Source organism: Bombus pyrosoma, linkage group LG15 (genome assembly GCF_014825855.1).
Source record: "Bombus pyrosoma isolate SC7728 linkage group LG15, ASM1482585v1, whole genome shotgun sequence".
Taxonomy (NCBI): domain Eukaryota; kingdom Metazoa; phylum Arthropoda; class Insecta; order Hymenoptera; family Apidae; genus Bombus; species Bombus pyrosoma.
In genome coordinates, this window is record NC_057784.1 from 5,873,304 (window position 1) to 5,900,223 (window position 26,920).

A 26,920-nucleotide genomic window follows, 5' to 3' on the forward strand; every position below is an offset into this window, starting at 1 on the left:
GAAAGCATCTGTGCCGTTTAAATAACCGTTTCATACTTGATAATGCGTGTACGCAGTATTCCGCTCCAACAAATTATCAGATAAAGAAAAAGAAAATCTATCTATTTTTAACTAAACTAGTGTGGAATTTTAACTTGCCTTTACGAAAACATAGCATAACAAATTTTTCTATTATAATCGTATACAACAATTGATAAAAAACAAATTCCCACAATCATGAAAAGACTAGGTTTCTATTATAACCTACACAGTGACTGATAAAAACAATTTGCCCCATAGTCATAAAAAATTCCATTTTTACTATCATACGTATAATACCCGATAACAGACAATTTCCGCCATATCCATAGAGAAACTACGCTCGTATTACAAACTGTAAAGAAAACTATATTTCTAAAAAACCATATCCAGCAACCGACAGGAGAACGACTTTTCCACAGTTTAAAAAAGATGTTATTCTAAAAAGAACACGTACAAAAATACTAAATCTTTTACAGTCTCCTCGGTAACATCTTCAAGTACCCATAAACCTTGGCTTATCCTCTAAGCAATGCTTCGTACGACGCACAACATAGCCAACACCGTGACAACAGCATACTTAGCGTAATATTTTTCTTTCCTCGAAACCACCGAACCTCTAAAATCACGTTCCATGACGTCAATCGCTTGATAACACTACGCTTCGGGTAGCCTCGAAGAAAGCTCCGCATAGCGGTTGAAGAGAGTGGTGGTAACAGTAACCGATTGCAGGTTCGGGTGGCGTTGAACGGGTTGCAGTAGCTGCAGGGCCGGCATCGCGACGCCCGAGCGTCGTTGGCCTCCTGGTTGCGCGCGATTCGCGTGGCGCCTTCGCTCGATACCCGCTGCGGCAAAACCATCTGGTTCCGTTGGTAGCGCGTGGTGGGAGCAGCCTCTGTTTTATTTCTGTCTCGGTGTCCGTCTGCACCGGGGCCAACCAAGACGCAATCGTGCAGTTTTCGCGTCAAACCAACAGTTCGATTTTGTCCCGCGTTCCATCTGCACCGATTCTCCGTGTCCTGAGACATGGAGGACAGTTACACAGTACACAGGCGGCGCAAAGCCGCGGCCAGAAGGCGCGAAAAGACACCGGACCCTTCCTCGAGGAACCAACGATTGGTGGAAACTTCCGACGACGAGGAAGAGGCGAGACGCGCCAGGATGGAGCAGATGGCGGAGGATGCTGAGCGAACCGAGTTGGAGGATCGGGAGAAGAGAAGCAAGGAGGAAGATTTGCAACTGAAGGTCGAGGAAAGAAAGAAGAAGAGTCCAAGCAAGGTCAAGGACGCTGATGGTAGAAAGGCGAGCGAAGAGAAGAAGAGTTCTGCTTCTCCTCAGAAAGAATCGCAAGCACGTGAGAATGACGCTAAAGATGAGACCACTGCGCAGTCGGTATGGAAGGAATTGGCTAGCCAAGTGGATAACGGAAGTCCAGTGAAGGAAACGGCCAAGAGTGAAGAAGTTGTTACGAAGTATCAGGATGCTATACCGAGCTCAAAGGATATTGATGGTGATATAGATCAACCGATTGAACCGAGGAAAGTGGAAAGACGTTTGAAGAAGAAGTCGAGGGAAAGAATGGAGAGACACGGTCAGTCGACTGACTCTAGCGATATGGAGGAGATAGACAGGCATCCGAGAAGAACTAAATCGCCGGAAACAGGGAAATTTAGAATAAAGAAGAGTTCCTCGAAGAAAATTAGCAGCGGTGATTCTGAAATTGGAATGAAAGAGGCGATCGAGAAGCCTCCAAGGGAGAAGAAGTCCAGTAAACAGAAGCTTGAGGGAGATGATCAAGCGAAACCTGAAAGAGGACGTTCTAGAGTTCATAGTCAAACTGACGATACCGACGAAGATCGTAAAATGAAGAAAAGCGAATCTTTCCCTCGGCAGACGGAAGAAGTCGCGATGAAGAGATCCTCCTCTGACATAAAGAAGCAGATAATTCCTTTGAGTAACGACAGTCTAATGAAAGATTTCGCTAGGGCTCAGGAGGAATACCTGAAGAGAGAGCAGAACATCCTCGATACCGATATTCCGGATGTGTTCGAGGATGCTCAAGAAGAAAAGTCGCTAAGGAGAAGAAAATTCAGTACACCGCTCACAGAGATGGAACAAGAAGCCATCGAGAAATCTATCGAGAAGCTGAAAGAGTCTGAGAGAAGAAAAGGTTGGTTTTCTTGGCTGCCATTCTTTGGCAAGAAAAAGGAAGACAAAGAAGACGATGACCCAGAGAAGAAAGAAGACTACGAAGAACCAGAGAAAGTCAAACCACCAAAACAAAAAGAGGAACCAACAAAAGTTAAAACAGAAGACAAATTCTTAGAAGTAAGACTGGGCCAACCGACGAAAGTCACTTTCATGGACTTTTTAAGGGCAATGAAAGACGTGGTTGCAGAGTTTAAGGCGTTCGTCGCGCAAAATCCTCGAGAAGCACAGATTGTAAGAGGATTGAGAAATCGTTGCTTGTCAGAATTAATGTTGGTGATGATCTACTGTGGTTTGGGCGCGTTCATTTTCCGGTTCACCGAGGGTGCATTCGAGACGTTCTACAAATGCGGCGTGAAACGCGTGAAACGAGATTTCTTAGATAGTTTGTGGAACTACAGTCACAATCTGAGGGAAGACGACTGGAAGAGCATGGCTCGCCGGAAGTTAATGGAGTTTGAGGAGCAGTTGCACACTGCTCACGAAGCGGGCGTTCATACATACAGCGGGCAAAGAAGTTGGAGCTTTCTCAACGCTGTCGTGTACTGTCTGACAGTAATAACCACTATCGGTGAGAAAATCCGGATAGCTCTGGGATAAAAGGAAATATGGAAGGAAAATATAAAATCGATGTGCGACGATGTGAAGAGATATGGTTATCGCAAAAGCTCTTATAAGTTCTGTATTGATTTTCCTAACTGGCTGATATAGTCGTACAGACGATGATTGTGGGTTGTATACTTGATTGTCAAAAGCTGAATGCGCACGCGTTTCGTGCCAGCGGCCTAAATTTTTCAAGAACGATAAGTTCGTAGGGAACTTTGGAAATTTATTGCGTTCTGGAAAGGAATATCGTGATTTCGAAACTTTTGAGGATTTGGTTCCATGGAGGGATACGTTGTTATTAAATATTAGTAATAGGATGGATATCTAACTAGAGATTTATGACTCAGATTTCGTGTTTAGATTAACAATGACTACGAAAGACGGTTTTTGAGGGTAGTTTGATATTATGAAATATCTTTTTAATCTGATTTCACAAAATATTTGATAGTAAAATTGGCAATTTCCAGGGAAACGAAATTCAAATATTCATGATGCAATGAATTAAGCGAAGTTGTAATTCAGCTCTTATGTTTAGTCTCTTAGAAATTACTAATCAGTAGAAATTTAATTGATCTAATATGGAAAGCCACAAATGATTTCTAATTTACATAATCTTTTTAATCTTATTTCATAAGACGGCGACAATTAAAGCTGGAAATTATCTGTGAAATGAAATTCAAATATTGCTGATAAGTTGAATCTTCCATATTTTATATTTGGATTGTTAATAACCCTTAATTAGTAAAAACGTAATATTGCAATATCGCTAACAGACTGAATATTAAATTAAATCTAACAAGCATATATAATAATTCATTTTTCGTATTTACGATCTTACAAATCTTTAATCAGTAGAAATTTAATATTAAATTTATATGATTTGCGAATATGCGTAACTATTTGAATCTAGATCGATGTGATGAGCACAAAGCCAGCAATTATCGATAAATCGAAATACAAATTACATCGGCTATCCTATCGATTCGAATTTAATAAACAGAAAATCAAATTTCATAATATTTCGTTTCATCGAAACAAACGACCCCAAAGTTCATGAGAAACAAACAGTTGCAAATAATAATCGTTTACATAAACGAGATACTTGAAAGGAAAGTTCTATTATCGAAGAATTCGACCACTTTATGAGCAAAGGACCGCCAAATTGTACCACTAAAATTGCTAAACTTAGACCGAACGCCACCGCGTATTTAGTATCTCTCAGGTTTATTTTTGTCCCATAGAAATATATGTATAGAGATGTGAACCTCTCGAGGTTCGACCCTCTCGAAAATTTTCATTCTCATTAGCGAATATGAATCATGCAATTCCAGTCGTTACAGTGTCTCAACTTTACGAATCTGTCGCTCTATTTTAGGATACGGACATATTTCACCTAGTACCACCACCGGAAGAGCCATCACAATAGTTTACGCTATCTTCGGTATCCCGATGTTTCTGATAATATTGGCCGATTTTGGCAAATTATTCACGCGTGGTATCAAGTTCCTCTGGGCGTTCGTCCGAAGGGTGTATTATACAGGAAGTTGTCGCAAGGTTCGTCGAACCGTGCCTGTTCAGGTAAGATCTCAAAATCATAGAGAACGATCGTCTCGTGACTTTTGGTTTCTATTCGTTTTATTTCTATCCTAAAAGGAAAAGCAATCTTCCACTCTTAACTGTTTGTTGCATTTTCTAATATATCATCGTTAATCATAGAAGAAGAAAGAATAAATTTTACCGAGACAGTTTAAATTAAAGAAAAATTCTGCAAGAAATCAATGCGCAGCATTATCGCAATAATCAAATATCACGGTACGGAAAGTGAAACGTCTGAAATTACGTGTTCTACCTTCTGACCTCGTATCTCGTGAGCTCACCAAGCTTATACCGCGTCGACTGTAACATTGTGATTTCTAATTTCACTGATTAAGTCTTCGGTAAACAGGAAGTGATGAAAGGCGTGCAATTAGTTTACGACCTAGCAACGTTTAAGAGGCCCTCGCAGATTAATCCAGAGGATATCGAAGAAATACAAAAGCAGGCTCCGCAATCTCAAACGGTCCTCAACTTGGATGGAAACGTGCCTGACACACCAGGAACACCGGCGATGTCCGCGTTCGCCATCGACGACGAATTTAATCTACCAATCTCTGTTGCCATCTTCATTCTACTCGGTTACATTTTCATAGGCGCCACATTGTTCTGTTTATCGGAAGGATGGGGCTTCTTCGAGAGCTTCTACTTCGTTTTCATCTCCATGAGCACTATCGGCTTCGGCGATTACGTGCCAAAGGTGAAAATTCTTGGCATTTTTTTTTTTGTTTTTTTTTTTGTTTTTACTTCGACGATATTTCAGTCGTCGTTTTTATATCTTGCATCACGCCCCGCTCGTTTCGCCTTCCCTAAACGACGAGATCGATTCGTTGCTAGACTGATTCCAAGAGACACGTTCGATGGAACAGTTTTCTTTTATCTCAAAGCTGGATACCAGCGTTTAGTCATATCGCGTGAGAGAATTTTCAGAATTTTGTAAACTGGGACAACGTTACGTGATCCTTGGATAGCGGTATAAATTTTGATTTAGGCAAAGTTAGTATTTGTTCCATTTCGTCGTATTTTTAACTCAAAGAAATTTAGAAAAGTAACTGTAAGAATTTCTATCTAATGAAATTCGGAGGAAGGAAGGAACTTCACTATTTTACACCATTTCCCCTTATCTTTTTATTTATCTTAATAAGCGATTCGTTGAATTGGAAAATTATTAATTTTTCTCTGTACAAATGAACAGAGGAAATTTGATATTACTTAGAGTTTATTAAATCATTTTACGAACTATTATTACACAACGTGGCTGAACTTTACCGATCTTAACTTATTAAATTCAGAACGTGTCTCTTCGATGTACATTCTTCGATTTTCATTTGCAATTAGCGTTTGCTTTATATTTGACCGATGGAATGTACCCTTGTCCCCAAGATTCGTATTCAGTGAGCTATATAATTAACTTATTCTTTTGCTTGTCCCTTTCACGGTGGCGTTCAGACGGTAAGCTTTGAAAATCAAAAAGTTAATCAAGAAACAGACAAACAAACACAAATTCTAAAGAGAACTAATAATGCACATCACCGTATATACACACTATTTCGTACATGCTTTTCGCATAAATCTCACTTCGGCACAATTGCACGTGTTTTCTTAGCGAAAATTAAAACAAAAAAAAAATACCGTCGATGACAGAATACACGCGCACACATTAACAAATTAATTGGTTGGTTGATCTAGCATCCCATATACATGATGTGTTCGATAATATACCTGGTGTTCGGCCTGGCCCTCACGTCTATGTGCATCAACGTCGTACAGGTACGAATTTTTTTATCAATTATTTTCTAAAGAAATAAAAAATCTAATAATCTGATCTAACCTGCGATAATCTGAATCTCATAATCCAATGTAAATTACCAAATTTTCTAAATCTCTTATAATAGTAATATTTTCTAATCTAATGAAAATCTAGTAATCCAATCTAACCCATAGTATAATATAACAATGTGATATAAACAGTATAACATAATATACATATAATTTATATACAATAAACCAATTTAATTTTATATTTAATAATATATACGCATGTATATGTAAATAACCTGCCCCATAATAATCTAAATTTTCTAATTGAATATAAATTAAATAGAAGATCGACTTTTCTAAGCTTTCCTTTGTAGTATATAATAATTCATAATCAAATAAAACTTTATTAATCTAGCGTACCTTCAATAACTACATAATGTAATCTAGAATATCGGAGAAATATTAATTTTCATTATACCGAACACATTCTACTCTATATTATTCCTCCAACTATAACGCTCCATACTATCGCGCTTTTAACGCTTGGCAATTAATCTGGTCAACAGGTGATGCTATCAGACTCATTCAAACAGGCGAGTCAGAAGATTGGAGCGACGATTGGCTTCGAGATTGCGGAAGAGGATCAATCAGTGAATCCAGCGGTTCCTCCGCCGGTCGAAGTCGCTGACGTTCACGCTACCATCAAGGAGTCCGACAGTGGTGAAAAGATTGCACCAAAGGCCAAGCAAGAAGACGTCGATTTATAAATAAGAACTTTCTACCAAAAGCCAAAAAAATCAAAAGGAACAAAAAAGAAAAAAAAAAGAAATAGTCGAGTTAACCGATTGATCGCTGCGTTCGCACATCGAGCACCGATAACACGCGCGTTTTCGCCTTTAAAACAATAAGTCTTGTTCGTCCGGTCGCTTAAACAGGCAACGACGAGTCTCAATTCGACTCGATTCAGTTACCAGTCGAGGTCGAGGAGAAACGAAATCGATAAAAAATACACGCATACGATAATTTACTTTGAAATTGGTGCTTCAATTTTCGACGATCGTTCACGACCATCGTCCCGATCGATCATGGTACCTTGGACAGGATGTACAGTGACGTGAACAAATTTACTACCAGACTGAATTTTTAACTTCGTATTTGAACAGCGATATCCGAAAGAACTTCAAGTAGTATCGGGATACGCAAACACCGTATAGTTTATCCATGATATTATCTGAAACTCTTTAAAATATCGTTTTTGAAATATAAGGTGGGAAATATATTTGGCCGGAAAACTTTGCACGCCACTGTAGATCGCGTTTCTGGTCGCCGTAGAAACGGCTAATCGAAACTTTCATGCTCCGTATGGGACACACAGGAATGCTAAACGAGCCACTTATTTCGCAAATCGGTTTAGTCGATGAAACAAATCACAGAGAAAATTGGTGAAATTATATAAAAAATAATATATATATTATTATATATAAAATAAGGATCGATCGAATGTTTTGGCGCAAAAAATTTCAAAAAATTCTCAAAATCGAGCTAATCACTTTCAGGTCACTTTGATCGAACGGCTCAAGTCATAGGATCTACCAGTTACTAAGACTCTCGCTGGCTGCACCGTAGTCGCCACAGAAAACGCACCTGATTACGAATTCCTTCGTGTCTGGTAGGAAGCCAACCTTGGAGCGTATTCTGAGAGCGAACGTTACGCTGACAACGCGATTAGAATGTGATCGATTTAGACATGGATAGAGAAGCGTGGAATATTCTTCCATTCTTTTAGCGAGGAATGATTGAAATTCGGCATCTTAAAATTAACAAGTTCCGTGCCATATGGTTCATTCGACGACGAAACGATTCTTATGACAGAAAGTAGAATTTTTATCAGAGATTTAACAGTATTCTTTTCGTCTTTCAAAGTGTCAGAGATTCAGAGAAATCGCTACTTCTATGACTCGTTACTCTAAACCAATTTTTGACTATGCTTTAAAATTAATGTGTGAAGTAAAAAAAAAAGAAGAAAAATAAGAAATAAAAATGGAAATGATTAAAATACACGATAAAATTCTTTTAAGGAATAGAAGTTACTTCAAACATGGTTACATTCTGATGAATTCATTTTGATCAATGAAAAATATAAGAATCTCGAGGAATTAATTAAAGAAATCTTATATCGGTAAGGCAGAAAATATGAACGTTACCATCATCGATACGAATTACAGATGATATCGAGGACTGATTCACGTGACCAATTCTAGAAAGTGATAAGGATATCTTGTAATTTGTGACGATTTAAACGGTTAGGATTCTAGTTTCCGTAGATACGAAATTACAATAAAGAGAAGCTTATTTGCAATAAAGAAAAATATTTGATTACAAAGAATCGCCGCTTATTTTCTACGCGTAACTAAATATTCTACGATAAATTCTCTTTACTTTAAAGCTTTACCGACACTTTCAATTTTCACCCGGCACGGAACGTGTTAATATTTTCCAGAACTATGAGCGTTCAACCTTAAATTTTCAATTTACAATCAAAGTTCGCAGAAAATTTAAAATGTATCTGGTGCGGCTCGTGTCAGCTGTCGAACGTTATTTTTACCGAGCGAACGACACTGCACGCGAGCGCGAACTAATCAATCCGCATAACATAAAAAAAGAAAATCTTATCGTTCCTCGCGATATAAACGGCTGATTGTCACAAGCGTAATGTAAGAAGGAGGATATCCGGTTGTTTTTAGTTCGATGATAAGAAAAGACGTATAGTAATTCTGCGATTGTTCGCAGACCAGACACAGCAGTTGCGATTTATTTGTCGTAGTCTATTGTCGACAATAAATACAACCCTGTACTTTGTATATTTTGTAGATTTGTCGTGTTGCTATCTTCTTTTTTCTTTTTTAAGTTGTTTTTATATTACGTACATACGAGTATAATGAAGCTTTTGGACAGAGACGCCTGTACCGACTGAGTAGCTTTGAAACTTTCAGTCTCTGAGTTCTGTTCGAACGTTTCGTCCATATAAGGAAAAAATGTGTGATCTTATTATTTAAACAATCCTCCAGTTGCATTCGTAAAACATTCAGTGAAGAGTGTGGAGATGTATATTTTCATTCGATGTCAATCTGAACAACGTTCTCCAATCTAAAGTACATTCGATGAATATAAAAATCAATAACTACATAATAGATACATTTTAGTACATTTTAGTTTTATGAAACGTTATATTGATACATTGAGATGTTATATCTATATTTAAACTTGTTTAATTATTCAAATATTATTGTTGTAATTACTTCACTTTTAAGCGTATTCAATAATTGTACATAAAACTATATTTATTACTTTTTGTCCTTTTTATGCACAGCTTTTAATAGGAATTTTCTACAATATTTGATGGATATATAACGTATTTAAATGTATTTAATTATTTCTTATAAACATTATCAAATATGAAAATTATTTTACCATGTTATGTTAGAAAAGAAAGGAAATTGCCAATTGATGAGTTTGTCGGTAAAACAGTGATTCATAGAACTTTTTTTCAACAATGAATGTTAAAATTTTTAATATTTATCACGTAATAAATCAAAATGATGCACTACTAAAAAATCGATTACAGAATGGCGAACGATGTTGTAGAAGGAGAGAAGAAGGTGTTTGACGATCGAACTGGGGGATTGAAATAAATTTTCGTCGCTGGAAGAGGAAAAAACTTGTGCCTTTTTAAGAATGAACTGCGTTAGCTATTTACATTTTATCAGATACGATAAGAATTCCTGTAACGCGATTAAATTATAGAAACAGAGAAAAAGAGATATATAACGTATATACTCGTTGTTACTTGAGTGACAAAAATATACTTCCTTTTTCCAACGATTGAAAAGGAATAAAAGATATGACAGATCGCTTAATGTCTATACCATATGTCTTTGCAATTTTATTACACGTTATAAATTCACGTAACAGAAATAAAAAGAAACGAAATAAGCGAGCAAATTGATTATGGGTAACGAGTACTTGTTATTATTAATATGATCATAATAATGACATCATTGTGAACTTTATTTACAAATAAATGTTTCAGATATTCGGATTCTCCCACCATTATTTTAACCACTCTTTTTATCCCGCATCTCATGACTCACAGAAAAAAATTACTTTATTCGTGACGGAAATTGAAATTAATTTTACTGTAAAATTATGACCACTATAATGGCGATAATATTCTGCAATTGCAATACAAATACTTCTACTTGGAACAAATTATTCATCTTAGAACAAAATTAGATGTAGAATTTAATATAGTGCAAATTAAATGATAACTCTTTAAATTTCTGTATACGATACTTTACTCAGACTAGAACGAAACTATTTGATAAATGTTCTAACTACATCCAATTGTGATTGTAACCAATTAGCTCGCATTATTTGTTGCATATATAATTCATAATTCTATTACTTATACTAATGCAATTAATAATTGTATATCAAACAATACGATTACCTATATCTTGCCACATGGAGGTACGGGAAAACACTACGTAGTTGAAATTTCAAAAATGATACATCTTGATACCACCCACAATTCAACAGCACAATGACGCTCCGCGCCAAAACTTCGCCTAGCTGTCTCCCGATTAGCTGGAGCGGAACCGTTCCTGATTCGTTTAAAGTCGCGCGTAGAATTGAAATACTGTACGCTGGAAAACCTGTTTTAGTCAAGGATCTATGATAGTTTCAGAACGGATAACGTACATGAACGACATTGCATCGCCCGTCTACACCGATCACGTCGCTGTCGCTCATGTGCATCGGGTTTTATGTGCGTAACCTATCACTGTGTTAGCTGTCAGTTACGCGTCGTGAGAAATTTACTTTCGAGAGTTTAATAAGCGAAGATCTTTTCGTAGCTATTGATTTTATCATCTTTGACGATTGAGTCGAATTTGAATATAATATCAGACAAATTGTTTGCACGGTTGTAACCGTGCTATTTATATTGATGTTATAAAATAAAAAATGGATTCGCATGTTCTACATTTTTTCACTATAGGATAGTATTGTATACTTCACTAAAATTTGCATTAACGGAATATACATTTATGTTATTTATTCATATAATTAAAAAAGGACTAATCTGATCTATTGGTTTTTCTTACTTGTAAATCTCCCTTGTTTTGTCTTCTTTTCACTTTTCCTTATTTCCTCCTCGTATGTTCACACTTTATCTTCCTCTCTTTGTGTCACTTCGCGCTTTCCTTTCCTTTTTCCCCTCACACTTCACTTTTTCTACAGAGCTCCCCGTCCACGCGTTACCCTTGCCTCGCACCAAACCGAAAGTGCTAATCTGATCTATTTAAGCATGTAATGGAAAAGGATATTTATTAAAATTTTTCTATATTAACTAATGTATAAGGAACCTTAAAGATAAGATCTGTTTTGAGTTTTAACATAACATTTATATTAAAAGGAAATTATATAACATGTTCCCCAATATAACAAATAAGATAAAGAACCTTATGGTTTACAATTTATTAATAATGAAGCTAATCGATCCATATTACAATTTAGTTCTGACATAAGAATCTAAAAGATCATGCATTTACATATTTTTTTCTATATGTATGTCTTTGTAATGATTATTAAGAGCACCCATGGTCTTGGCTTTTTTATATTAATTTTCTTCCAAAAACTACAATCATTAACTATATATGTGTTCATAACAATAACGAATGTTTCATTTTCGTTCAGAATTTGTAACTATACTACTTTGTCTATGGATAATGTGCATAGGCTAAATAAATTATAAATAATAATTTTAATATGTGCAGGAGATCGAAAGCTTCAAGCTTCATTTACTTCTATTCTCCATACCAATCCAGTGTCTTTATCTTAATATACATCTACGTTTGATCATAATTACATTTTTGTATTTGTTTTATTAATAATTTTACAGCAATGATTTATGTTACCTTAAAGAGCAATTATATACATTAATTCATGTTATAAATATAAGTTATTATACAATTATATCTATATGTTCAGTTATGTAGCAAATAGTATTTTGAGCAGTTTTTTTATTCAAGAAGAATGTAATACATTATGGAAGATGGTATTCCACTTTTATTAGATATCTTTTTGAATAAAAAACAATATGAATAATTTTATGCATATATAAAAACTTAATAATTTTTCATGATTTAAAACATTCCAATTAATAATAAACAATTCTCATTGTGTTTGATGAATCGAAAAGATTTTTTCCATGCAAGTGGAAGAATCAAGACCGTATGGTCTTCTTTGGCAGATATTCTTCGCACACTTTAAACAAGATATTAAATTATGCTATTAATTAGTATTGGTATTCTTGCGATTGTTACTTTCTATATTGATATATATGTAGATTTACTCTTTTACGTAATAATAATATGCATTAAATCATCCGAAAAATTTAAATCATCTGAAAAAATTCAGAAAAAAGTTAATTTACGCAAAATTTAATAGCTATACCAATTTTCTGTTTTAGAGTAATCGCATCGTTGTATAACCGAATTATAACATTATAATCGAGTTAATCTGATGTAACACTATCGTAAAAAGTTTTCACATTGCCTGTCACTTATTAGATGAATTTTGTTACATAGTAACACAGTTCCAGTAGTTCCAATAAAACAACAATCTGGCAGATTTACCAATTCTAATACATTACAATTAGTCCTATAAATCATTTTATTTACACTTATGATTGGCTAGCGACAATATCGATAAAATCAGGTCATATGTGCACTATAGAGCGAAATAAACATTATCGTTCATTTCTTTACATTCTCTTATACGTTGTATCTCCCGTTTGCAAGATGTACCTGGGCACTTAGTGAGTGATCTCTCGCTTATAATTACATAGTATTCGGTAACGTTTAAACACAATTAGAGTAACATCGCAGCGACATCGCTCGTACTTATTGTTGCATATTGCCTTATAGACATGAGGCACCTCTCATTACGTTACATCTGAAATTTATAAAAATAATATCCTGCTAATCTTCCCATTTCTTTTTTTCTCATAAAATTACCACCTCGTTAACAATATCGTAAATATAAAAATCTTGAACTTTTATGTTACAAACATACAAGTTTAAATATAGAATTATAAGTACCATTAATAATAATCGAACACATTCGTCATGAGTGCGTTTAACATGAGTGTCGCGATCATCTACGTCTATGCATTTGCTCGATATTCTTTTTTTTTTCTTTTTTTCTCTCTCTACAATCAGTACAACCTGTCGTATCAACGGCACATTATTTTCTTGTTCACTGTAATTGTAATTGTAATTAAATTAATCGGCGTTCTTCGTGGCCAACATTAATTCTCTTGCGATTACCAGTTTGTTTCAAAACGTTCCATCGTACCCTTTTTACTTTCGTACACAGTTCCTATCGTTTTTTCTCATATCGCTACTTCATACGATTCAATACTAAATCGCAGACCACTTGCAGACCTTTTTGGTACGGGCTCTCGGCTAAAGACTGTGCAAGTTTCATGGCCTCGATGCAATGCTTCCGCGCCAAGAATTTCGTTTGTTCCAGGCCCTGCGACTTGTGCACCAGCTCGAACGCTTTCTCCACGTCTCCTGGCTCTTGAAATCGGCGCATGATCATCGCGTTCAATTCTGGATACTGTGATAGAAAAACGAAGGAGATGCGTCAGAAATTAAAACGTCAAATCGTAATATTAAAAAGCAAAGGAATATAGCAACTTATATTACGTTCAATTACTATTTATGAATTATTTATTGAACTACTATCTATAAATTTAAGTTACATTCTGTACGAGTTGTATAATACGAAAGGAATTAGTCCTGATCCTAAAACATATTTACCAATTAATTTATGTATTTTTTTAATTTTCTTACCCGTTCACAGGCGAAAAGAACTGGAGCAGTTGCAAGACCTAACTTCAAATCAGCTGCGGTAGGTTTGCCCATTGCTGACAAAGACGAAACGAAATCCAGAAGATCGTCGACTAACTGAAACGCTAAACCGATGTTCCTACCGTATTGGAAGGCTAATTCGACCAACTGTTCATCTCCACCAGCTAGCATAGTCACCTACGTTCAAAATATATTCATTAATGATATGTTATTTGTTAAATTAATCGTATTTATATTCACATTACTTAATTATAAAATGTATTTAACAATTCGTAGACATAATTCTTCGTATTAAAAACAGCTTCGACCTGTGCGAAAGGATTAAATATCAAGATCAACATGACAGTACATACCGCTTTCAAGGAATTAGCAACTAAGCTGGCTGTCTTGCGATACGTTTTCGTGAGGTAATGCGCGAATCTCTCGTTTTCCGTCTCCTTAGAGCCAAGCTGCATAAATTCACCCTGCACTAGGTCCGTCACGACCTGGAAAGCACCTGGACTTGTCAATACTTATCATCAGGGTTATATCAGGATCCTAGAGCATGTGAATACTCTTACGTATCCGTACAAATATTAACGTATTAATTAGCAGCTTGTAAATAATAGATACTTCTTTGCTAAAAGTTATTCTATCTATCGCATTAAATATTCTATAGTTAAAGATATTGATATTGTAGATATGGTTTGTGAACTTTACCTGACTGAGCGTGAGAGTGACATCGTTATTTTGCAGTTGAGCTATCATAATTGACGCGACTGCCAGAACATAATCTCCTGTCATGGCCACCTGAAAATTGAGCAACAAATCATGGAAACATACATTAAGATATTTTTCCAAAGGATAAAAATACGGGGAGGTTTGTTTAAGATTAAGTAAAATGAAATGATCCGATCTTTCTCGTGGAAAGTAATCCTGGCATTTTAATTGCTAAAATGCGTAGTCGCTCAATAAAAACAATTAACGAAGATAATATACTATGACTTGGAAACAAAATCTTCTCAAATAATATACTTTGATGTATATATATATATTTATTTATTTATAAATATCTAATTATACATTTATAAATGTACAAATAAATATACTGCAAATTCCGGAAGATTTTGCAGATAATTTTATCGTTCAGCTTCCATTGTATTATTAACGATAAATTATGAGCCTTTCGTAGATTGTAAAAGTTAAGAAAGATGAAACGGCTATGCACGATTAAAGAACGTGTTTCCTTTCACTGAATATCTTTCGAAATAGAAGCAGACAAGTTAGATCTGGCAAATGTTCGATATTGAAGGATGACACGTGCGTTTGCTCTCGTAATAGTTCCCTCTCCCCTCTTCTTTTTATTTAAATAGCACATCAAAACGATCCATATTGATCGAGATACGTTTGCATATTAATTAACTTATCATAATAAAGATCTTTCCACTTGTCTGGTTTTATACGAACAACTCGATGATCTTACTGGGTAATCGAGGCTCGGCAATGCGAGAGGAGGCCACTTTCTTTTGTTAGTCTTACACATGGACACAGTTTGGGCCTACGATTAAGGTAAAAGCGTATACAGAAAGCGTAAAATGAACGAATATAGCGAAAAACTTTTCAAACACGTCAGAAAGTGATTTTCATTATGATTCTACTGTAAAAAAAAAAGAAATGTTCGCCTGAACGTTTCTTCATCTACATCACATATTGAGAAGAATATTAAAAAATAGAATATACAAAATATTTGTTCAAAGTATAATTTATATAAAATTGAATTTCCATTTATGGCATCATGTATGTTTTCTGCTTATTGTGTATTTTTTCATTCAAGATAGATATTAATAATTTTATAATTTTAACCCTCTGAATTTAGAGAGTGGCTCTTTATCCTCAAAATTTTTTGTATTCTTGACATTTTTCAGACATAAAAAACACACGTTCTCAACTTAGGAATAAATTAATAATCTTCCATTATTCTGGTATGGCATTACAATTTAATAAAGGCAGATTTATAAAACGTTTAAATTCGACGCTGATTACAGCTTCAAAATTCTTCAGACTGTGTAGCTGTTTAATATATCTAATACATAATTTCACAACGGCAAATAGCCGATAATCGTTCAAAGAGCTACTTAAAGAATGCTAAAGAAATTTCAATGCCTTTTAAGTACTTCCTATTGACGACTATTTATCTATAACTTGTTAACTATCGAATTAGTACTCCAGTCCATTAGATCGATCTTGGCTCGACCCATAATGCTACGTACAGTAACAAGATAAAAATGATCCTTTGACTAGCAAGAAATGGAAGAAATCTTACTATTGTTGTTAATTAGGTGTTAAAGAAGCTGTCGAACGCGGTTGGAATATCAGATACAGAGTGACGCCAGGAAACCAGAGAATAGCGTCTGCCGATGTTAAAAGCTATTGGAAATCAAAGGTTTCAGAGTATTGTAGCTTGGATACGACGGATATTCATCGGCGGTTTTTCTTGCTCACCACCGGGATAACCGCAAGCATGTGCATCGAAATCGAAACGCATGTCGTGGTCGCATCGTCGTCGACGACCTATTCTACCATTCGACGATTTAACGTGTGCTATTCTGGCCCTTATTTGCATTGCAGCGACTTTCTAGCCACGTAGAATAGAACAACGGCATGCAAGATATTTTACCTCGTTTCTTCGATTGAGATAGGAAAATACATGGAAAAGATTAACGTGGAGGACGATCGTTTCAGTTGTGATCTCTCTAATGTATAATTACAATTGTTGCCTCTATTTCGAGATTGACACGTTGTCGATCATGCCGCGTTCTTCGAACTTTCTTATGTCTCGATCTCGCTTTAGTTTTAATCGAGAAAAAGATGTTTCGTGTTTCAAAGAAAATCATTAGTATACAATTTGACCGAGAGATCAATATCAATAACGATTATATTATTCTGTCAATGTCTTTGTGAAATTTAAAAATCTTCTAGTGACGAGGGATAAGATCCTAAATAAGAAAATGACAGAAAAATAATTTACATTTGGAAATCTACAGTCTGAAGAAGAATCGATTAAATGGTTAGCGCTGTCTTTGTTCAATGATACGATATAAATAAGATAAGCGATTAATAAATTGATTAAGAGTTAGCAATGTGGATGAAATATCAAGTTGTTGTACCATAAATGATTGAATTATAACGTTGAAATTACATTTTTTTTCGAATAATTAACAATCAATCTTCAACGTAGAGATTTAAGATATTATATGTATAGGTTTTTTCGGAATTTTATAAATTTTAAAACTTAAAGTGTTCATAGGAATTATATAAATGATCATACACGTATTTTACATGTTTTTAGATTGCTAATATGCCCCGTTAAATTAGGATGAATAATATGGATTAAAACAGTCAAATTTTCTCTCTTTTCAGTTCCATCTATTCACCTTGAATGTTCGCAAGCAAAAAAGAAAACGGGAGAGGAACTCATTGATTATGCTGGAACGAAATATTCTAGGAGCCTATCAGTGCGAATGTACGATGTCGTATATCAAATATTCAATACGTGTCATGTCATTTCGGCGAAGCTTTAACTTTAAATAGAATCGGACGGTGAAGGCCGCGTGAAATGCCGACAGATGATACCTTAACAATAAAAATCACGATGATTAAAATCTTTATGTTCTCTGTAAAAAGAAGGAAATAATTGTACATCTTACAAATTTCGAATTTTGTATATTTACGATCTCCAAATAAAATTCGTTATTCAGCTACGAAAACCAGACAATAAATTTTATAATCCCTTCGTCGTTATTTCATAAATCTTTTATAAAAAAAAAGGAAGTTTTGTAAAAGGAGAGTTTTACGAGAATAGAACGAACGCAACTATATTTTAGAAAACAATTATCTCGTTCGCTGGAGCTCGTCCACTTTGGCTACTATCTCTATCAAATTTTTTAAAAACCTAGTTTTCTATACGGAAACGTACCTTTAATCCTTCCTAAACAAACCATTTCAACATTTCCGCATTTCCAAGTATAATTTATTAATTTTACATTCACACTGGAACCATCTTCGTCATCATCTATTCCAATGCTTTCACTGCGAGTTATTTCTCCCGTTTTTGACAAGAATTTAAAAAGAACAACCTCTTCTCTATGTAATTTGTATCTAACTAAAAAATAATCCAACTCATCTTTACTATCCAAAGAAAAGAAAAAAAGAGAAAAAGAGAACGCGCTACTAGAGATCAACTGAAACTCAATGGAACTTAGTACTAACTCCATCGTAACTAATTCCAGGAAACGTTTCGACTCGTTGTCTCGCCTGACAATGGTTCGAGACGAACGCGTCGTAATTTCGAGTTTCACATCCGGCATCTTCGTCGCTTGTTTTTCACGCGTGTCACCCAACAAAACGGCCGTGAGCTTTCCTTTCGAAAACACCGTGTTTTCGCCACTTTATCGACGTACCGACGATTATTGCGAAAGGCTGAGAGTTTCGCAAAGCGAACGTGAATCAGCGCGGTGGGCACCAGGGCGCAGCCCCAGCTAACGAAAAGTCTGATACGTTCCTTCGGGAAATAACTTTCGATCAATGATACGAATCGAAATTGTCGGCCGTCCATTATCGCTGCCAAGAAATCGAATTATGACAGAGCTGGTTTGCCTGAAAATAGCGAAATAATCGTGCCACGTAGAAGTTTCGTTAACGTCATCGAACAGTTATCGTAAAAGTATGTACGTAGAATGCAGAGATATACGCGTACGTAGAAACGAAGGTGTATATGTAAGTAGAGTTTTTTTCCGGAAGAAAGGAATGTTTCTTTTAATAGAGTTAACGAACTGTGTATTGTAGCGCGAGGATTCGAGTTTAATTGCTGGGAATTGGCAATTCAGAAAGCCAGGCGCTCCGATTATCATTTGGAATATGACGAGTAGAAAATTGGTCGGCGAACCGCGTGCTTCAGATTTTCTGGCATTTTTGGAAGAAATATTTAGAATGTCGATGATAAAAACGCGTATTTTAAGATATATGTGTCTGTAGGTGTAAAGTAATTTTTGACCATTTGAGTGACAAAATGCAAAGACCACAGTGAACATTCTTTCTAACTTGTATAATAACTCTTCCTTATCTTTGTATAATATTTATGCTTTTCATCTATGCACTTAGAAATTGGCAAATTTATAAATGCATACTTATATGTAAGTTATGTTTCTTCATTTTCGGTAGTATTCGTAAAAATATGAATTTTCACGAATCACGAGGAGAAACGAATGACCATTGGTCGTAGAAATCGATACATATCGGAGCAAAAATGTTCTTCGAATGGTAACAGTTACAGAATATAGAAGGTTACTTCGTTCATGGCCTCGTTATCTGCATGTAATACAGCGATAACTATTATACGTATATACATACGCAACAGCTCCTTCAATTAGTGTCCCGTTAATACACCGGTGTTACGCAATTTGTTAGCCCAATGCTCCTTCGAGTGTTCTGTGGGCGACTTTCGTAGCCATCTCGACGGCTTTCCATTTCTTTGCAACTCGTTAATTCGTTCGTCAAGGCCGTCACACTTTTCAAACTTCCTAACAAATCGCGTTATATCTAGCACATGTGTTTACAACGCGGTGAACGCGTTTCCATCGATCGCGTACGATCGATCACTTCTCCAGCTGCGAAACGAAATTTAATGTTGGAATTTCCAAAGATGTTCAAAAGTTAACGCCGTTATAATCGCGATGATACGACTTTGCGATTTTTGTTCCCAATTTTATACTTAGCTTTCTTAATTAGCTTAGCTAATGATAATATTTTGTGATACTTGTGTGTTTCACTATCTCATTTTGTTTTTTATTTACTTATCTCATTACGCGACTAACACACGGAGAAATAATATTACGCACTGTGAGACATAAAAGCAGCTAATTAATAGTCCAATCGATTTCGATCGTGAGAATCTTGGAAGTTAAAAAATATTTCTTAAGTTTGGAGATCTAAAGGAGAACATTTGCTATGTGCTATAAATAATAAAAGTAATTTCCATGATTTATTAATAGCCCATTTGATTTCTATTGTGAGAATCATGGACATTAAAAAATATTTCCTACGATGGGAAGTCTAAAAGAAATTTCTTGAGAATGTAAAACAAAAAGAAGATTGATCCTATCGCCAAAGTGCGAATACAGGTGAACGCAACATCTTGATTCTTCTCGTGTGTGCCGTGCAGGTCATTTGGGCATTGCTCAATTGGATTGGTGTAACAGTTGGTGGATTGTTACGATATGGCAACTCTTCTTTTGGCAATGACAAATCGTTTGTATTTTGTGTCTTAACGATCATATTGATCATTTCTCTAGAACGTGGATTTTCAATCTGTGTAATCTTTAAAGGTAATTTAAGTTGCTAATAGATATTTAGCATAAGTTAAATCATTTTTGCAATGGTTAAGATAGAAGTATTCTAGTTTTAAAATACACGAAAGAAAAATAAAGATCTCTAAGATAAATATTATTTTGACCCATGAACTTTGTAAATCACCCTGGTCAACCTTTTTTACCTAGTCGAGCTATCGCAACAGTTGACTAATTAACGATCGTTGTTTATATCATTAATATTGAATTATGCCATATTGTTGGATAATTAAGGTGTTCCTGCAGCAAATGTCGAAGATTGCACAAGCAGTTTCTGAAATTTACAGTGTTCGACTAAATAAGAATTCTTGACCAACTTCCCAACGATCTGCAACCTTTCTCACGTTCACATGCGGACATAGACATTTTGTAACAAGGCATAATTACGTACGATATTACAGACACGGGTAAGATCGGAGCGCTTGGAAATTTTAAAACATCGAGTTTCGCTGAACCTATGATGCTATGCATGAGCCGGTTTCGTAAAATCCCATGGCTTAACTCAACAGGATAGTTATCCTTTTGTAGCCCATTATATGTCTCTTTTAGTCCAACAATTTCTATCTTTACTTTAACGAACGAATAAAAATATTTCAAGGACGCCTCTTCTATTTATCTTACGAAAAGATCGCCATAAGAATCCTGTGTGATAAAAAGCCTGATTAAAAAAAAAAGAAACCTAGATAGCGAAATAATTATAATACTCTTTGCATTATATTCCGAAAACTTTCACATGTTCAAATATTCCATCAATACATGAACATTCGCGGTCTAACAATAAGAACCTTTCGTAAAAGTTGTAATAAGAATTCCTCGTTAAAAATGTTCTTCACGCAATTGTGAAACAAAGAGCGTTCAGGTAGATTCTTGGCCCTAATACCAGATAGCTACCAGGAAACCTAATCGAGAAGGTGATCAACTTTCAAATTAATTTCATTCTACTCTTTCTAATGCATCATTAATCGCGCAACCAATTTTCTTCGCGCGTCGGAAGGAAGCGACTGAACGTCAACTTCTCTTTTTGAAATCTCGCCGCCGGATCATACGCAAGCCGAAAGAAGATGGCCCGTTTCCGCTTCCAGACCAGGAAAGCGTGCATGGTCAGCGCAGTATAGTCATGAATTGCATTAGCCTCCTTCCCCTCTCTCTCTTTCTCTCTCCTACGGTATTTCAGAGAGAGTTTCAGTTTCCATCGATCAACGCGAGCCGGCCAATAGACGAGAAGATATCGAAATTCACGTTGCATCGTACGAAACGTCCACGTGTCCAAGATGTTCAAACGGTCAGATAGAAATCGACAGGTCGATACGTTTCATTAAAAAAAGGAAGAACTAGGAAACACGAGAAAGATAGAAACAGAACGATTGCCTGAGGAGTCATCGTCCACTTTTCCAAGTATGAAATCATTCTGCATCTTTATAATAATATTTCACATTTCAAGGTACACTGATCTTGAGCGAACGCTTAGTCATTGATTATATTATAGAAAAAAAAGGAATGAATCTTGAACGAGTCTTCGAATCATAGATTTTGCCCGCTTATATTTACTTAGCTTGGACTTTGGTTGAACGTGGGAGTGGGTTGTTTCACATACCTTCTTTTGACTCCAGACGACGTTGATAGAAGGTTTGCCACGGCGGAAGTCTGGCTGGTCGATTACGTCGTCGTGGATCAAGGAAGCGTTGTGGATCATCTCGGAGATCATCGCCACTTGTCGCTGCGAATCCAAGAGACCACTGAAATCAATCGAGCACCCTTGATTTAATCTCTTGTTGCTTCGATGCTTTGATCTACGCTTCGAGTTCCTATTAGTCACGATTAATAAAAAGCAATTTTTGTCATAGAATTTTAAGAAGAACTGGATCCTGAAAGAATTAAGTATATAAGTAGATCTTATTAATTGAATCGCCCAGAAGCCACATTTGACTCTATCAATAAAAAAAAAAAAAAAAAAGAATAGAGGCGATGAATGTTACAAATATTCTTTAACATTCGTGTTAGAATTTACGATTATTTGTGTCACCGGCTTACGAATACCAAATAAATTTGTAGAAGTAAGTAATTTTTCATTTTTTCAAAAAGCTGAACGCCGATCGTTCGTTTACGCAAATAGAAAAATTAAGAAATGTATAAAAGCGTATTTGATCAGTTTGGTTTTTTACAGAGGTCCGATTGTAAGATCAACCATGATTCGATTTAACGATAGAAAATTATAAATACGTGTAGGTATTGATAATACGAAATTTATAGATGTGACTATCGGATAAAATGTGTTACAGTGAATGAACTCGTCAGAACGTTGAACGATCTAGCAAAGATCAAAGAGTCGATCGTATAAGTCATTGACAAGTAATTGTATAGATATTTTTGTGAGACGTGGGTTTATCTTTGGCACATCTTGGATCGCGAAGTCACGCTCGCCACTATTTACGATTCTTCAGGCATATGTGATAGCGTACGTTACACTAGTTCTCATTCACGGGACATCTCATTCATATTCATTGTAGTCAGTTCACCACACAACGACAAGTAATTACTTTCAAAGCGATTTATGAATTAGAAAGAGAGGAGACTAGCCAGTCGCATTCTTTCGATGCTTTCTAAACGTTCGGCGAAGTTACTTTTTCTTGCGACCATCGGTAAATGAAAAAACACGCCTCTATTAACATATATTTACATGGCATAATAATAAACCATGTAAATCGACTATTATATTTGCCGTTTTCTACGTTTCGTTTCCTTTTTCTCATCTTGCACTAAAATAAAAATAGCAGTAAAAATAAAATTAATAAGTCGCGTTCTTTCTTTCGAAAGTACAATTTCAATGGCACGAATCTTCCCTCGCTATTAGCTTTAATAATGCATACGTCTCCAAAAATATTAGAATAATATCAAAATAAAATATAAAATAATATTAATTACAACAGTATCCTTTATGAAATAATTATTTAAAAACAACGATCCTCTCTGAAATAATGTTCAAGTAATGTGTGCAGCACAGTCAGGTTTAAATAAAAATTGTCGACTTATGTGCATGGGCATTTCAGCCATTCGAATATCCCTGACAGGCATGTACGTATCGATAATTTAAAATATACACTGATAGGCATTCTTCTCGCAAAAGATTCTACAACATCGTACTTCGTAAGCTATGTAACAGATTTTCTTTAGCCAGAGATTCCTGGCAGCCGTTTGTATAATGAGTTGCTAATATCGAGCCATAATCTTTATTTAATCCTGCGAAGGTCGTGGTTATTCTTACAGATAGATACATAGGAAATCTTCTTATAAATATTTTCTAACAAGCATATATTCGAAATAACGAAACGTCAATGGCTCATAAAACTATAATTACCGATTGTGCAACAAAAAACAAAAATTGCTCTTTCATTGAGCCAACCTTTACCCTGCCTTACACCTCTGAAGGCAAATTCTCTCGATGAGATGAATTGAACAGTACGGATTCGTTGGAATATAATTCGTTTAGACGTAATTTGGTTGACTGAGAAAATTCACATGATTATCGGCGGCGAACTTGTAAGAATCCGCACAGAGGCGTGCCTCTCACAACTCACTTTCTTTCCTTGTGGTAATTGATAGCCCGTGCCATGAGAATTGCTACCATCGGCCGCAACGCCTTTCCCTTACCGTCGAAGTAGTACGTCGCTATAGTTTGCAGCTCCTTTTGCGTCGTGTTCCTGATGAGTACCTGCAACAATAGCAAACGTAACCTTGACTTCGAACGGTGAAAAGGAATTCACCCGTGAATGTTAAAGGAGCCGCGACACGCTTCTGTTCGTTTCTTGTTAAAATTATCCATCTGTTTGTTCCACTAAATCGTCGCTTTACTCACTTTACTTCATTTAGTTTAGATGTTAAAATCCCGTCGTGATTAATCCATTTCAAAATCGCTTTTACAACGATCGTTCGATTGTTATCATTTTTCTGCCATCGTTGAAATCTATTGGGACATAAAATTCTATCGTAAATGGAACTACAATTTAAAAAAATGATGCTTAACTTAGATTTTGTCATATTTGTAAGTAGCTGGCTTTATGATAAATCCTGTAATATTATATTATGTTGAGTATGCGCTCGAGCGAGTGGAATATTCATAAGACCTAAAGCCTTGAACTATGTTAATGTTGATTATTTAACACCGTTTCTAAATAATTGATGATATACAGCTCGTGTTACCATAATCGTTAAAAATTCAATCAAATTTCAAAACAATTTACATTATTTTTTATTCTGTCATTTACGTCAATTACATAACAACGTGTGTAATAATTTATCGTATACGTATCAAGGTTGAATGAGAAGGCGAATGAGGAATCTATGTATGTAGATCAATCTGATTTTGTAGTCAGTAGACAAAATTTTATTTTTAAATTAATGAAATACATACATATACACAATGAGGCGAATATGAAAAGAAACGAAAAAGTTCAAAAAGATAAAAAAGCTTAAAAAAGAAGAGAATATAAAGAAAAAGAAAACGCAGGTAAAAAGCAAAAGGAGCTTAAGATTCGTGAAAGCTTAAAAATACAAGAGACGCTATCGCGTACAATAACATTTCTAATCCTAATTTAAATATCGCGTCTCTAACAACTAAAGCATTTTACCTTTATCCTAATTATCATCATTATCGCGTTACAATATCGCTAGTCAATGACCCAGCCTCTGCGTCAAATGATAGTTCAGTTACTCCCGCGAAGGAGAACGTGGTATTAGAACGTCTGTTCGAAATACCGTTCCAGCTGACAAGCTCGTACAAATCGGTCCTCGTTCGACGTTACACATTTATTTCGATTCAATACAGGCGTTACATATCTTATTCTAGAGCGATTTATCAGCGACTGGTTGGGCCACGCATAGACAATCGATGCCCATAACACGATGATGATGAAGCATACGTGACGAAACGAATCACAGGCGACGGACTTTGTTGCAAGCACCCGATAGAAGGAAGAGGTCGAACAGGCTAAAAAGGCGAGGACCGATTCGCTTTGAATTCCAACCTCGATACACGGCTGAAAGTTCGTCCTGGAATTTGGCCAAAGTCGAAAGGAACGTTCGTTACAATAGCTGGTTTCGCAAGCTTACGTCAGAGACACCTTCCGCGTGATCGTTTCGCACACGTGAGCGGAAGTTCACCATGTAAGGACCAATGCACTTCGAGCTTTACCCTCTGAACTTTCGAAATTTTTTTTATGGCTAGCGAATTGCGAGATTTTTAGCATTCATGGAAGACTTGGAGGTACCAAAAGCCACAAAACGCACGTAATATGCAAAAATGTGGAAAATGTCGAAAGTAGAACCATCGGTGATTTTGAACGAAGAATTATTACCTATTTGCCAAGATTATATCGTTTCTTGATCATAGTAGTATTAGGAATAGTAATAAATAAAGTATAATAAATTCAAATCTCAACACATCAGCAGAATATTCAAATGAATCACGATAATTTGAAGAATATTCACAGAACTCACAAAAGTTCTCACGTTCTCACACGGAGAACAAATTTATGTTAAGCTTAATATAAAATCGTATTAAACGTATAATGAACTTCTACGTTGAGTTTAGTTTTTAACGAACAGTATGGAAATATTCCGCCTTAATTAATTCACAAAGACCTTATGCTGATTGATTTCCTGAAGATTTTGCAGAATGTTTCAACGTAAAACCGATCGTCAATTTCCTTGGAACGAAATATTCGATCCGTCGCGTTTGAAATTTGTGTCTCTGTCTATTAACCTGAAGAAAGTAGAGCGAAACGAAAAGTCGCATTCTTCTGACGCATCAGAGCCGACGAATCCATGTTCTACTCTTAAGAAGCGGAAGACAGAGGTACTCACGCGCCTCCTCCTGCCTCCTTTTACAATTTCTCTTAGAGAAAAAAAGCAACGTTCTGGAACTTGCCAACTTCATGCTTCTCACATGCTAATCTACAATAATTCTAATCCTTTTGTCTTTTTGCTGTATTTCAGAGACACGTTCGATGCTCTTTTTCGCTACAAAAAAATAGTTTACGTAAAAGCTAAGATAAATGTTCGTTCTTGTAACTTTGTCACGAAAACATAAACTTACAGAATAACAAATTCTCTCTGCCATATTCGTTCAACTTTATGTCTTCTTTTAATCAATCAATTTCTTACAATTAATGTAACAATATAAGAGAATAGAAATGATATAACGAAAATTAATAATATACGGTCATTCACGAAAATCTTCGTACGCACTATAAGAAGTTCTGTACTAAATTCATTGAATGGAACAGGCGTACGCAGATTGTGAACAAATTAACCAAAACCGGGTACAAAGATGACACCACAGCGATGGCATGTAATTGCATGGCGAGCCAGTATTATCACGTTCCATTGTCGCGGCGAGAAAAAGTGCTTTCTAAA

General features: G+C 35.6%; 2 protein-coding genes across 3 annotated transcripts in view; one reads left to right on the forward strand and one right to left on the reverse strand.

Moving 5' to 3' along the window:
* Window positions 1-906: 906 nt before the first annotated feature.
* Window positions 907-10,285, forward strand: LOC122576088. Of its 2 annotated transcripts, XM_043745940.1 has the most exons (6): window positions 907-2,797; window positions 4,208-4,410; window positions 4,778-5,125; window positions 5,875-5,877; window positions 6,115-6,195; window positions 6,753-10,285. In XM_043745940.1, exons 1-6 carry the CDS (start codon window positions 1,045-1,047, stop codon window positions 6,951-6,953), a joined length of 2,589 nt encoding a protein of 862 aa, XP_043601875.1. In that variant the 5' UTR covers window positions 907-1,044; the 3' UTR covers window positions 6,954-10,285. The 2 variants fall into 2 exon arrangements, with proteins under 2 accessions (XP_043601875.1, XP_043601876.1); XM_043745941.1 differs by lacking the exon at window positions 5,875-5,877.
* A 1,344-nt stretch (window positions 10,286-11,629) lies between these two features.
* LOC122576096 (all trans-polyprenyl-diphosphate synthase PDSS1) overlaps window positions 11,630-26,920 on the reverse strand; it is a 53,911-nt gene continuing 38,620 nt past the window's right edge. Inside the window, exons 3-9 of the mRNA XM_043745967.1 lie at window positions 24,085-24,218; window positions 22,104-22,245; window positions 14,826-14,915; window positions 14,480-14,611; window positions 14,109-14,303; window positions 13,606-13,872; window positions 11,630-13,509 (exon numbers count right to left, since the gene is read on the reverse strand). Coding sequence (XP_043601902.1) covers window positions 13,651-13,872; window positions 14,109-14,303; window positions 14,480-14,611; window positions 14,826-14,915; window positions 22,104-22,245; window positions 24,085-24,218 — 915 coding nt within the window. The 3' untranslated portion in view covers window positions 11,630-13,509; window positions 13,606-13,650. The remainder of the gene's footprint in view (window positions 13,510-13,605; window positions 13,873-14,108; window positions 14,304-14,479; window positions 14,612-14,825; window positions 14,916-22,103; window positions 22,246-24,084; window positions 24,219-26,920) is intronic.